At 41.6% G+C, this 15,388-nt stretch overlaps 1 protein-coding gene across 7 annotated transcripts in view; it reads left to right on the forward strand.

The window, feature by feature from the left end:
- LOC126295422 (uncharacterized) overlaps positions 1-15,388 on the forward strand; it is a 179,271-nt gene that overhangs the window by 85,959 nt on the left and 77,924 nt on the right. For all 7 annotated transcript variants that reach the window (XM_049987903.1, XM_049987900.1, XM_049987905.1 and 4 more), the window contains one exon: positions 8,381-8,463. In XM_049987903.1, coding sequence (XP_049843860.1) covers positions 8,381-8,463 — 83 coding nt within the window. The remainder of the gene's footprint in view (positions 1-8,380; positions 8,464-15,388) is intronic.

Here is a 15,388-nt window from a genome sequence, read left to right on the forward strand (position 1 = left end):
CGCAGTTGTGTTATCGTAAAACCTAAAGAACTTTTCGCCTTCAGATAGACGACCTCGGTTGTGTAAGAAAATGGAAAAAAATATCCCAGTCGTCATGGAACATCACCAATTTGTCACTAAAAAAAGTGCTATTATAAAATAATGATTATGAAGATACCACTGTGCAACATCCACTATTATAAGGAGAATGAGAGAGCGGTGCAATGGATTCATATTAGCAGCAGGCAAAATCTTTCTGTAACTAAACATTTGCGCACCTATGTTTTATATTAACTTTTTTCTGTAGTTTTACTTGCCGAATAAAATATTAAACGAATTTGCGTATCTTTGTGAATCACCGTGAATAGCCCTAAACATTAGGCTCGCTCCATTTATATCTCCACGGTTATACTTCCTCGTGATGTCTTTCTGACGTGGCAGTGCCCATTTGTGGAATCTGTCGACTTCTGTGGTAGCAGCTGGAGTTTTGATTGTGTAGGGACGTAGTTGTTCCATCAATAATGCTGGCTTGCGTCATCCACGGGTGTAATCAATCCGATCGTAATCTGAAGTTTCAAGGCATCATATTTCATTCTTAAGTGGAGCCGTTCAAGCAATATTGGCTTTTGTATACATGAGTCATGGTTGCGCTGTTTACTTATATTGTTTCGTGTGTTTTACATTACCTACCAAACTGCAGTCGCTCCGACATCCGAGCCACACCGTATCAACGGTGCCGTCCCCGCACAACAGACGTCTACGTGGCCGCGCTAATTGTTGGTGCAGCATTTCATGCCCTTAAATTTGTCTCGCCCATAATTATTCACTGTCCATATTTCTTCTCCCTTTGAAAAAGATCCTGACTAGAACAGCCATTGACAGGTGTGTGTGTGTGTGTGTGTGTGTGTGTGTGTGTGTTTTAGGTTCTTTGTTTCGTTTCTTAAGAAAGCTTTCGCCGAAAACTTACGTGAGCACTCGTCTCGTCGTGCATACCTGCTGCTCGGCGTGTGAGTAGCACAATCTATCCAATTGACAGTACAGTTATTCGCTTACGAAGTTTGTTGTGGATAATCTAGTGTACTTCAGATTGGACAGCGACGTCCATAATTACAACATCAGAGGGGGGAAATTAACTTTAATTACGATACATTGAGGTTGTCTGTAGCGCAAACAGGGATTCACAATGCTGAACCAAACGGTTTGATCGCTTATGCAGTGATACAAAATGTGTGACAGGCAGCAAAGTGTAATTTGAAACTGAAATGAAAACGTTCCTGTTTAACAACACTTCCTGCTACGCAGAAAGATACCTGTCATTGTATTGCGTAATTGTGTTTTACATCACATCCTTCTCGTCTTGTTTGGAAACGAAGTCTCACGCTTCTTGACAGATCGCAGGGGGAACGACACCGCCATACTAGGCGAGGTCCTAATGGAGGTGGTTGCCGTTGCCGTTGCCGTTGCCTTCCTCTGACCGTACATTCGACCATCCTAAGAAGTTCTTAAGCAGTCTAACAGGATAGTGCATAAGGCGCAAGTGCTAGTGAAACATCGGAAGAGAGGTCTTACTACTGTGTCAGAAACGCATGGGAATCACTGAAATTGAACAGTTCCATCTTGACAGATACATGCCGATGTCATACTGATTTGCTATGGAACTAATAAAAGGGAAGGGGACAGTGGCTGTATATTTAAAAAGTGGTTGAAAACCTTATCTCTTTAGGTTTAAAGAGTATTATATTGAACAGATTTTTGAATGTCTTGCTACAGTCGTGGATCAGGAAATAAACGAGGTTGTAGCACTGACAGTTTAAAGGCCACCCACAGAAAATATCTCAGCAACTGTGAACAGTGCTAATAAGCTTATGCAGACTTAACTGAAGAATAACTGTTTGTGGATACTTGAATGTAGGTTTTTTATCAGATAGTACTGACCATCCAGAGTGTTGATATCCAGCTTTGGATTATTTTCACAGTAAAATTCCCTGCATGAGTTGAAGGATGTAATGTAATAGCCATTGAAGATAGTTGTTAGTCCCAACAACCTACATTGATCAGGCAAGAAAACCAATAGTCAATGATTTGTCAGAGCATAGTGGTCAGATGTTAACCATTAATGATATTTCACTGAAAAATACAGCAACCAGCCACTTTTTAATGCGTTTTTATTTACACCAATATGCATTTCGGGTTTACACCCACCTTCATCTGGCAAATTACATGGATCTTCAGTTACTACAGTAGTACAATCTCGACAGCTGTTTGGATGCTGCAGCAGGCCTGTGCAAAAGCAATGATTCCAATCATTTACTTCAATTTTGCGATTTTAAAGTCACACACTATCAGCTGTTCATTTTACTTACGTTCCCCTCTCCTTGTTTTTTTTTGGCTTTTCTTCTTTTTTGCAACAACACAAACACAGGCGCACTGCGTTATCCGCCATGTTGTCGACTGACCGTTTTTGTTCACATACAAATGGTTTATCTATGGACAGAGTTATTTTTTTACGAAAGTTTTGACGTTCTAAGATAAGCTACTGTTTTCTAAATATTGACTTGGCTGATAGAAGTATTCTAAGTACGATGTATACAATTTTTTTTTGTAGTATTGAAGATAATAAACTAACATAACACATTTATACAAAGCAGTAATTCATACATTTACAATACAACAAAGATAGAATTAAAGTTTTTAGAATTAAGATTTTTATGTTTTATATTTTTACATGCATTTGTTGGGTTTATAATAGATTATGTCATTTCTTGATTGTGCTTAGTAAGTGGTTTGATAAGTAGAGTGTGGAAGTTTTTTAGAAACATTCGGTTTGGCAGCTCTGTGTGGTCGTTAAGTATGTCAGAAGGGGATGCATGTTTATGTGAATAAATTTCGATTTCTTCTAGGAGGTTCATTATTTTTCCTTTGGTTGGCCAAGTGGAGAACTTGTAGGGTATGGGATATGTCTGTTACTTGATGTTCTTCTTCTGCTACATGTTGGGCGAATGTGGATTTATTTAAGTTTTTTAAACGAAGAGCATTCATGTGTTCTCGAAACCGTATGCTGAAGTTTCTCCCTGTTTGGCTTATGTATGTTTTTGGACATGAGTTGCAGTTAAGTTTGTATATTCCTGATTGATTGTACGGTTTGGTATTAATTTTTAATGTTATGGATAGCTTTGTTCTTTATTTTGTTATTTGTATAGTAGCTGATTTTGATATCTGTTCCTTGGAACAAGTTTGCTATTTTATATGACAGCTTTCCTATAAAAAGCAAGCTTACATATTTTTCATTTGACTGTGTTGTGGTATTCTTTAATGTAGTTTTGTTATTGTATTTGTTTATATGGGGATTTATCTTAGAGTTTAGTTCATCTATTAATTTTGGATTGTAACCATTATTGTAAGCAATTGCTTTGATGGTGTTTAGTTCTTCTATTTGGGCAGCTGGTTCTAGTGGTATTTTGTGCATTCTGTTTAGCATTGCACTGTATGAAGCCGTCTTATGTATATCCGGGTGACAGGATGACTTATTAATTGTGTTATCTGTGTGTGTTGGTTTCCTGTATACTTGAAATTTGTGTTTGTTGTTGGAGCTACTTATGCAGAGATCAAGAAAATTTAAACCTACTTCTGTTTGGTGTTCTACAGTGAAACCAACATACACAGATCACGTCTGTGGTCGGTCCATAAGGCGATTTGCTCTTACCATTGGAGAAGGTGCAGAAGACGTTTTTAAGGCAGTCAACAGAGATAGTTGTTGGAGTACCCATGACATCAAACTTAAACACTTTGCCATCGTTGCTGAGGACTGGATACGACAGTCCCTCTTATGGTGGCTGTAGAGGTATGCGCACAGCATTATGGCAGGAAGAAACAAAATTGGTTGTGTTTGCACAGGTAATTGAAGATGAAAGGGTAGGAAGTCTTGTTGATCTCTCAGTTCAACGAGACTGAGCTGCCAGATCTGCATACGTAGTTTGACGACAGTCCGATGTCTCGATAAGTGAATATGACACGTTGCTGACGAACTCACCGGGCTGTCGAAATGGTTGGCCATAGCCGAGATCTGCTCTTGGACATTTCAGATTGTCCTCAACAAACGCTCAGACGCAGGACGACGATAGGCAGCATTTCTGTCCAACATTGCAATTTGTGACACTGAAGGGTGCAAGATCCTTTCGCTTCTAAACTGATACTGGTATTACTAAGCTTAGCTGTGAGTCCGTAGAGGGTGGTATGTGTGACGTACAGTACGACTGGTCAGCATTTCCACCTGGAATTTGCGAGTGCAAGTCGGACCTTCCTTGATCCGCCTCGGTGAGTCGTGTCGTTGGATTTCCTCCAACCTGTGCACGGTGCAGCTCTCGTGAATGTCGCCCCGTGCAGATTCTTCATTGGTACATTGGATGTGTCTGTCAGTGGAAGCTAATTATCTGAAATTCCTGTCGGTCAACTTTGGGGTATCTATTTACTCAAAATTATCATTCAGAATGCTGTAATAGCACTTTTATTCCTATTAGATCAATAATGAAACACTTGTGTCACAAACTGCTCGTAACCAAGAGCACGCCTACCATCGAACAAGACAGGAAGTGCTCTTAACGCCGACTGCCGACTTTGGCGCGCAGTCCGTATCTCTTACTAGTTTCGTCAGTTTGTGGATTTCCGATCAAGTTTGTACTTACTGAGATATGCATTTGTTAATGAACAGGTGTGAATTTTAACGAGGCAAAATTATGATAAATAGCTTTAAACATCCAGAGGCTACTCGTAGTATTCATGTTGTCATAAATGACTTTAATATTAAATATAAATAAACAAAATCGGTGACTCTGGTGCCAAGATGGCGGTACTTCCTGTCACGTATATTTCCCAGGCTGACGCTTGCCAGCCAGCATGGGAAATGCTCTCTGACTCATGGCCGGCTACGAGCTACAGCACTTCCTAACTAACGTGAATACATCAGTGAGAGACAATAATGTATTAAAACTGGTAAAAATGTCTTCCTCATGTAAGAGGCACCTTACAAGGGATACCTTTAACAGTCGGTGCAGACATTCCACTAAACCATTCACTGATGAATGATAGCGTGTTGCTCAGATGCGCTTCACACTTAACAGGGCAGTGCACGCCTTAAAGGCGCAGGATTTAACCTGCCTGCCCTAGTCAGTGGTAATTGTAAGGGGCTCTCTGAAATGAGCAATCCATCCACAATAGAATGTGGTTTCCACTGTTTTGGCAATGATGTCGACCACGGGAAAGACTTTGGGCCTATAGGTGAAGTGGTCAATGGCAGTTAGGCTGTATAGGTATATTCTTCAGACAGTGGTGAAGGGCCGACAGTGTCGATGCGTACGTTGTCGATTCGGCGGGGACAGGTACGCTGAGGGGAGTGCACTGACGTGACAAGTGATCTTTTTCTGCAGACAGGCATTACACTGGTGAACAAGTGCTTTACAGTCTTCATTGATACTTGTCAACACAAAAGTTCGTTAAACAAATTCGTCGTACCTCGGACCCCTCGAGCAGACATGTCAAAAGTTAAGTCACAAATGATCGCGGCTTCAGTGTGAGGACATCAGTGTAAAATGTCACATTTGACAGTAGTATGTGGACTTCGCGGAGCTGCAGACTAGATGGCTGTGCCAATAAATCTCGGACGTCACTGTCGGATTGCTGCACAGAAGTGAGTGCTTCGTAATTCGCTGCGCCTGTAATCGCTTCTAAGCGAGAGAGAGAGTGTCTGCCAGTACGTTCATTTCTCTTACGGTGTGGGCTACACATAAAAACCGTAAGTGTAGATTAATGGTCATCCACTGAAAGCAGTGTGCTAATTTCCTTGGGGTCCAGTTGAATGAGTTAAAATGGAATCAACACAGATGAACTAATCAAGAAGATTGGTTCAGTTTATGGCCTTCATTGTATTGACCTATAGACAACAGTGTTGGCTCCCAGCGGTCTTACAAAGTTGATCTTCTGGGGAAGTACACCTAAAATAAATGAAGTGTGGATTGTAACATTCAGTAAGCAATTTTGAATGCATTAGGAAAGAGATTCGCATTCACTGACAATGCATTATTGTCAGCTCTTTGCAACACTTGAAAATTTGTGTTGGACCAGGCCACGAACCCAGATTTCCTGCTTAACTTTGCCTCAATCACTCTGGCTGTCCGATTACACCTCTAGCATAAGTGATGTGTCTGTTCGTCAGTGGGCTAAAATGATGATATAATATTTGTCTCCCTGTGCAGGAATTGCAAATTGTGTGTGCATTAGGGTTGTGATTACGTGACATGTGGGAGTTCGGCTCGGTCATGGAGGCGTGCTCACATAAAAGATAAGTGGGAAATCCGGGTTTGAGTCCCACTCTGACACAATGTTGCCCGTGTCACACACTGCTGACGTCAGTCCATAATCGCTGTATGTGAATCTGTTTTGTAATAAACATCAGTTTCAACAGAATTGTAATAAACAGTCATAGTGAAAGACGCAAATATAATTTCCTTGTAGACTTTGCCTCCTTGTGTCCAGGATTCAGAATGGAGTTATGTACTCTGGTGATAAGATATTCAGTAATCCCTCACCTGACACCAAGGAACTCAAACAAAAATAAAAAACTTCTCTGATCAGCCACTCCTACAAATTATCTGAATCTCTAGTTTCAGGGACTGAAAGCTTCTGTTAGCCATATGGCAAGTAGCAGTATTTTGTTATAAAGCTGGATGACAAGTAATATAATAGGACTTAGTACTTAGATATGTAAAAAATATTTTCTTTGAGAATACCATCATCATCAAGTAAATATTACATGGCAACTGGCAGATGAATAACAGCTGTATAGTGTGATGGAGAAGGCAGCACATATTTTCAAACTAGCAGCTTTCTTACAGATTCACTTGATGAAATTTAGCTGTCATAAGTGTGAATATCATTAAGCAGTATATTGATCGTGTGTTCTTAGCGCAACATGCAGATTAAGTTTCTATGATTTCTTTGTCCCGTATTGATGTTTACCTTGAGTCATTCCAAATCCTTCAACATTCTCTTTCTTTATGCCATCCAGGGAACATGATGAATTAATATAATCTGGAACAACTGACAGGCTGTTGAATGGTGAAGATTTTGTCCATTTTAGATATTGCACACTTTTTACATTAATATGAATCTACCAGTTAATAGTACACACATTTCTGAATATGGTATTATTTATGAAAAACAATTGTAAATCCAGTGATTGGTGGTCAAGTATTGATTTGATTGATGCAGGAAGCCAGAAAACAAGAGGGGTCGTATCCCACTGTTACCCACACTGAAACTGAGCAGTAGTTGTTGTTGTTGTAATCCCTTATTTGACCAGATTTCCTCGGGCTTTAATGACTTGAATATTCTGTGTCGTTTGCCCTCCAGGTGTTTGGTGCAGTTTCATACTCCTCCCTACATCTACACCTATCGTATGCTGCCTCTACCTATTGTGTGTAGGCTTTCTTACAATTTCTATGACCAGTCATAAGCCCTAGGATGAGTTTCATCTGTGTGGTGTTAAAGTTCAGGGTTACTCTAGGGATATACTAAAACCCCCTACATATTTCTCACATAGGGATCATGATGCTAAGATTAGAATAATTACTACACACACACAGAGGCATTCAACCAATCATTCTTCCTTGGCTCCATTCATTAATTGAACAGCAAGAAACCCTAATAATGCACCCTCCGTCATGCACCTCAGTGGTTTGAAGAATATAGATGTAGATGTAAATTCATAAGGTTATTCTTCACATATTTTGAGTTGCACTTGTGGGCACAGCAGTTTTACTGAACACATTGACATTTTTCCTGTTATCTCTCTCTCTCTCTCTCTCTCTCTCTCTCTCTCTCTCTCTCTCTCTCTCTCTCTCTCTCTCTCTCTCTGTGTGTGTGTGTGTGTGTGTGTGTGTGTGTGTGTGTGTGTGTGTGTTAGAGAGAGAGAGAGAGAGAGAGAGAGAGAGAGAGAGAGAGAGAGAGAGAGAGAGAGAGAGAGAGAAGGGGGTGGGGAGCATGGGTGGGTGGGCTTTTCATTTTAACGTGACTTTGGCAGCTTGCCACTTGTTTATTAGAATGGCACTTCATTGGGCCCCACGACACCAAGTCGTCCCTGCCGTAGACCTTTTCGTAACAGAGTAGTCTGCTTTCTTAACCGGGAATGAAACCCAGAAGCAGCCATTTATTTATCGAGTTGCTTGTTACATCCTCAGATTGGAAAAAAATCGTGTTCTTAGAGAAGTGTTGCATTTAGGATATTCTGACAGTATTATGCTTGTATCTGTTGTTCCAGAAATGGTGATTTCCTTTGTGTCCATACAGACAGACATAATGAGAAATCCAATTCAGTTAGTAGATTGATGTGTTATCTGTCCTGTTCTAGATGATGCTGGCAGTAAATATTTAAGGCAGCAGCGCCAGAGGAAGCCAGTCACCGTGGAAGCTGAGATGCCTGGTGCAGCCGAGGTAAAACCTTTACTTATGTCCTTCACATTTGTAAATGATGAAAAATTGCAAGTCCCCCATGGAAATTTAGAAAGTTCTTGCAGAAAGAACTAACGATTGATCACTTATTTACTCGAGGGCCAGTACTGACATTGTGGGACGACACCTGGGGCTGCGAATGTACCGACCTTATTATTAATTGTATGTAAATTAGTACGTCGTGAGCCTCCGATAGACTAGCTGTAATAAGGGTGCGATAAGTTGACCGCCGGCCCCCCGAGTACAGAGTGTTAAATGTCGGCACTGTTGAGAATACTTTGTGTGGACTGGTCTGTTTCGGGTTGCTGCCACTCTGCGGCCTCAGAGTCGTGACACTGTAATTGACTGACGAAGTGACGGTGTTCTGTGTGAGCAGATGATTATTTTCCAGAATGAGATTTTCACTCCGCAGTGAACTGTGCGCCAATACGGAACTTCCTGGCAGATTAAAACTGTGTGCCGGAGTGAGACTCGAACTCGGGACCTTTGCCTTTCGCGGGCGAGTGCTCTACCGTCTGAGCTACCCGAACACTACTCGTCTCGTCCTCACAGCTTTCCGACTGTATCGCAGGACAGCTTCTGCGAAGTTTGGAAGGTAGGAGATGAGGTACTGGCATAAGTAAAGCTGTGAGGACGGGGCGTGAGTCGTGCTTGGGTAGCTCGGTTGGTAGAGCACTTGTCCGTGAAAGGCAAAGGTCCCGAGTTAGAGTCTCGGTCTGGCACACAGTTTTAATCTGCCAGGAAGTTTCAGATGATTAATTGGTTAACAGCAGTAATTGTATGTGCATTGTTCTCAATTGTTAATTAAAGGTTTTAAAAAATGAACCACTGCAACTGTATAATCAAAGAAATTTATTTCAAACAAATAGTTTCACCACAACACTTATACCGTCTTGAAGTCCTTCATAAACCAAAAGTGTGGTTTAATTCCTTGACCAATGTATTGTAGACCTGTATAATACTGAGGACTTTCTGACAACAGTAATGATTCCATTACAGAAAAAACAAGGAACCGATAAATGCAGTGAGCACAGGACAATCGGCCTCATTTCACATGCAGCCAAAGTAATGTTAAGGATAATTAATAAAAGACTTGAAAAAGTAATGGAGGAAAATCTTGGCGAGGAGCAGTTTGGCTTTAGATGGAATACAGGCACTAGAGATGCAATGGGGCTCCTACGAATCTTGGAGAAAGGTTTATTGAAGAAGGAAGAGACCTACACATGTGCTTCATTGGTCTAGAAAAGGCATTTGACAGTGTGGTTTGGGACAAGCTGGCGACTATAATGAGGGAAAAGAGAGTGGACTGGAAAACCAGTAGACTTGTAAACTCATTATATCTTAACCAAAAAGTTTCAGTTAAAGTGAGAGGAGAAAGTGCAAACTGGATCGGACTAGGAAAAGGAGTAAGACAAGAGTGCTGTTTATCACCTACTCTTTTCAACCTCTACTTGGAAAATATGATTGACCAATGCTCATTAGATGACAAAGGAGTAGAAATTGGAGGAAGTAGAGTAGGGTGTTTGAGGTTTGCTGATGACATGGTCCTTCTAGCCACAGGGGAAAGAAAATTACAGGATTTGGTGGACACCATTGCAACTAACGGAAAAAAATATGGAATGAAAATTAACACAAATAAAACAAAAGTATTGGCACTCGGAGGAAATAAGGAAATAAAAATTATGCTGAATGGAGAAATACTAGAACAGGTGCAAAATTTTAAGTATCTTAGAAGCAGGACAGACACCGACTGGAAGTGCACCACAGACATTAAAACAAGGATAGCAATGGCAAAAGAGGCATTTTATAAGAAAAGGAGAATCTTCTGCAGCAGTCTGGACAGAGAACTCGGAAAGAGACTCATAAAATGTCTTGTATGGAGTGTTCTTCTATATGGCGCTGAAACGTGGACTATGAGGAGAAAAGACAGAGAGAGGCTGTAGGCTAGAGGCTGGAGGCTTTTGAGATCTGGACATGGCGGAAGATTGAAAGAATAAGTTGGATGGACAGAGTAAAAGATGAAGAGGTACTGAGAAGAGTGGGAGAGAAAAGACAGTTACTAGATATAATAATGAGAAGAAAAAGAAATTGGATTGGGCATATATTAAGAAAGAATGACAGACTGATAAAAACAGTTTTAGAAGGTTATGTAGAGGGGAAAAGGAAGTGAGGAAGGAAGAGATTCCAGATACTGGATGACATGATGGACGGTACAACATACAGCAGCCTTAAGAAGGAAGCAATGGATCGCAGAAAATGGAGAGGCAAATGACCTGCTAATATAGCAGGTAGATGATGATGATGATGATGATACTAGTTGCCATTGATTTCATAGATAAGGAGTATGTACTCTGCAGCATGTTCTCACCACTGTGGCCACGTGGACATAAATGCAACCCACAACTGTGTTATATGTGTTCTATGATACATGGGCCAAGGAATGGAAGTAATGTTTCAGTTTATAGTGGACCTGAAGATGGCATAAGTGTTGCACTGAAACTAGTCTTTTGAAATAAATTGCTTTGATGAAACAGCTATGACGGTTCATTTTCTTTATATATATCATCGACAACTGCAAGAACACGGGTCTTCCACAAAATGTTTTTAATGCCATTTTTCTGTTAACAAAATGTTTTGTATTAGAACTGCCTTAATTTAATTTCACATTCTTGCTACAAGTACGTATCTCATTTGAAGATGACTGTCTCTGTAACACGCAGTCACAAATCTTCTTTGAAATTTATGCCACAGCAGCTGATTGGAACAAGGAAGACACAACCAGACATTTTTAGTACTTGAAGATGAACAATAAAACTTTCCCCATCTTACATCATAAACACCGTGGTGGCCACTCAACTTACTCCTCTGTCCCGATGTAAGCTGCCGAATTAACTAAATTGAGCACATCTGAAAATATTTTGTGTCTCTGGAAGTATTTTTGTTTGTTATTGGGCAGGAGAACTACTCTCTTCGTACAGCCATGATATTAGCTAACGTTTTTGGTGTTGGCTCTTAGATGCATATTATTGTAAAATACAGCCGAGAATTGCAGGCCGCACTTCCAGTTAATTTGGGCTGTACCCTTCGCATGTGGCCTGTGGACCACAGTTCCATGACCACTGTTGTAGATGCATTTGGATAGTTTCCCTATGTGATACAAGACTGTGACAACAATGTGTTATCAAGTGGCACTGTCGTCGTCGTCGTCTGGCCAGAGACTGGTCTCATGCAGCTGTCTACGTTAGGCTACGCTGTGTCAAGCCGTTCGATCTCTGTGTAACTACTGCGGCCTATATCCGTTAGAAGCTGCTTACTGTATTCATACTTATAAGGATCTCCCTCTACAATCTTTGCTCCTGCCACTCCCCCCTCCCCCCCCCCCCCTCCCTCCCTCTCTCTCTCTCTCTCTCCTCTCTCTCTCTCTCTCTCTCTCTCTCTCTGTCTCTCTCTCTCTCTCTGTCTCTCTCTCTCTCTGTCTCTCTCTCTCTCTGTCTCTCTCTGTCTCTCTCTCACCCTCTCTCTCCCTCTCCCTCTCCCTCTCTCTCTCTCTCTCTCTCTCTCTCTCTCTCTCTCTCTCTCTCTCTCTCTCTCTCCACTGCAAAATTGACAATTCCTGGATGTCTCAGGGTGTGTCCTACCAACTGATCCCTTTAGACAAACAGTGCCATAAATTTCTTTTTCCATCAATTCATTTCATTTCCTGCTTGTTCGGTATTGAAGCTACTCAACTGACCTTCAGTGTTCTTGTGTATCACCACATATGAAAAGCTTCTGTACCCTTCACATGTAAACTGCTTATCATCTGCATTTCACTTCTGTACAAGGCTACACTCAACACAAGTACCTTCAGAAGCAGTGTTCTTCCTATTGTGAGTCTGCCTTTTATATCCTGTCTACTTTGACCCTTGTCAGTTACTCTGGTGCCCAAATAACAAAACTTGCCTATTGCTTCTAGCATCTCATTTCCTAATATATACGGTTTGAATGAAAAGTAATTGAGTTTGGATGGGAATATTTTAATAAATGAAATACAGAAATAATCCTTAGAATGTGATCTTTAATTACCAATATACACTTTTCCGCGTAATCACCAGCCAATTGGATACATTTCTGCCAACGATGAACAAGTTTCCTGAAGCAGTCACGGAAGAAGTCGACATTCTGCTTCCGCTACCACATTCTCACAGTTCTCTGAACATCTTCGTTGGAAGCATGATGATGTCCCTACAGACCATCTTTCATTATCGAGAACAGATGGGAGTCGGACGGTGCTAAATCTGGACTGTATGGAGGATGCCGTACGGTGGTGAGATTCAGTCTCTTTAAAAGTTCCTCTGTGGTGGCACGTGGAGTGTTTGGTTTGGCATTGTCATGCTGCAGGAAAATATTTCCCTTTTCCTTCTGGACCCTCGTTAGCCGTCGTTCCAGAATTCGCAGCGTTCTGATGTAACAGTCTGAATTTATTGTTGTTCCATAATTGACGAAATCGACAAGGATAACACTATCTGCATCCCAGAACACCTCTGCGCCTTGAATTTCTTTTTCTGTGGCGAGTCTTTGTGTCGATATTCAGGGAATTTCATCTCTGGGTCTTAACGGTGTACCGACGTTTCGTCTCATGTCACAGTTGAATGGAGAAAGGCATCACCTTCATTCTCGTAACGTGAGAGGAGTTCCTGACAAATTTCAAGTCAGTGCACTTTCATTTCAGGAGTCAGCATCTGGGGCACCCATTGTTCACAGATCTTCCGATATCCGAGCTAACCAATAATTCGCTTCACACAATGCCGATTCTGCTTGCAGTTTCTCTCTGACTGGTACTACAATCATCCTAAATCAATTTGTCAATATTTTGCTTGTGAAAGTCAGTGGTTTCTGTCACAGGACGTCCAACTCTTTGTCTTTTAGGTCAGATGTTCCTGCCTCAACATCTTTAAACTTACTCACCCAGTGACACACAGGCTCACATCGACACAATCGCTATAAACTGCTTTGATTTTGTGATGATCTCCTGTGGGGTGACACCTTCTGTTGTCAAGAATTCAATGACTGCACGTCGCTTAAATTGCACTGACTGACAGTGTGTGCATGGTTTCGTACTTTACGCTGTAATGACACAACCGTTCAGTGCTAAGGCTTCCCGCCAACTGGAGCTGTAGAGAAGAGGCTACGGAACAAGCCGGTACCTGCCGCATAGCAATGCTGCCAACTGTTAAAGAGTTACGAAGGTGGAGGCATTACTTTTCAGTCGACCGTCATAAATCTCTCAGCATCTCCCTTTTTGGTACACACACATTTCACCACCCTCGTTTGACTTTTATTAATGTTGATCTTATAATATGTTTCCGAGACACTATCCACTCCATTCAGCTGTAGAATTATGAGGAACATTTAATAAGTAGTGCAACACTATTTTTTCTGAGCTAATTTTGGTTGAGAAATGAGGCATTTGTTGTGGGACATGCTGTATCCTACGGTTGAACGGCGGGCGCAGAAAAGGTGACGGTGCCCAGGTAACATTGAACCAAAGAAAATGTTTCTCTAAGGAAGCAACAAGAAAACATGAAAACCAGAAACTGAATCTGTACGAAACAACACGAGCTGCAGTTTGATCTAATGAGAATTATTGTCACTCGGTGAATACAGTACCAGAGAGAGAGAGAGAGAGAGAGAGAGAGAGAGAGAGAGAGAGAGAGAGAGAGAACACACTGTTCGTCACCAGCAGTTACTCTCCGAGGTTCAGAATTTGTCGAGGTCATGACCGGTGCTGCACTGGCGTGGTCTTCCTCTGGTAGCACCCTATCGGTGACTCGTCATTTATTCTGGATTACACTCGGTGCAACAGTCGGCGGCACACTGCAGGCGAGCTGCAGGCGGTGGTCCTGTAAGGGCCATGTGTCGTAGGGATTCTAGGAATAGGCTGGTGTCACGTGGCTTTGTGGATGTGAAATAGTGCCGGCTGTGTCCGGTGAATGTACGAGGGTCACTCCAAGAGAAATGCACACTTTTTTTTTTTTTTAATCTATCTTTTATTCTACATGTTTGAAAGTTTTACAGTGTGTAGATACATCCTTTAGGAACAATATTTTCATTTCTCCACATAATTTCCATCCCTCTCAACTGCCTTATGCCATCTTGGAACCAGCACCTGTATACCCGCACGGTAAAATTCTGGGCCAACCTGTTGGAGTCACTGTTTGGTAGCATGCACAAGGGAGTCACCATCTTCAAGCTTTCCTTGTTCCACGAAGAGTTTCTCAGTTTCGCAGAGAGATGATAGTCACATGGAGCCAGGTCAGTACTGTAAGGCGGGTGTTTCAGTGTTGTGATCGCTTCCACTGTTTTTTGACTGACATGTGGCCGCGTATTGTCGTGCAACAACAAAACATCCTGCTTTTGCCGATGTGGTCGAACACAACTCAAGTCGAGCTCGAAGTTTCTTTAGTGTCGTCGCATATGCATCTGAATTTATGGCGGTTCCACTTGGCACGATGTCCACAAGCAAGAGTCCTTTTGCAATCGAAAAACACTGTAGTCATAACTTTTCCAGCAGAAGTGTGGTTTTGAATTTTTTTCTTGGGTTAATTTGCAGATTGTCTCTTAGTCTCTGGTGAAAAATGATGGAGCGATTTTTCATCACCTGTCACAATTCTTCCAAGAAATTCATCTCCACCATTCTCGTACTGTTCCAAAAGTTCACGCCGTACCGTTTTTTTTTGTTTCTCTGTGAGTCACTGTCAACATCCTGGGAACGCACCTGGCACAAACCTTTTTTAACGCCATCGCTTTCAGTATTCTGCAAACACTTCCTTCTCCTATCCCAACGTTGTGTGACAATTCGTTCACTGTGACGCGTCCGTCAACAGTCACCAATTCGTTAACTCTCTGCGCATTGCCTGGAGTGTGT

Source organism: Schistocerca gregaria, chromosome 11, assembly GCF_023897955.1.
Source record: "Schistocerca gregaria isolate iqSchGreg1 chromosome 11, iqSchGreg1.2, whole genome shotgun sequence".
In the NCBI taxonomy this organism is placed as follows: domain Eukaryota; kingdom Metazoa; phylum Arthropoda; class Insecta; order Orthoptera; family Acrididae; genus Schistocerca; species Schistocerca gregaria.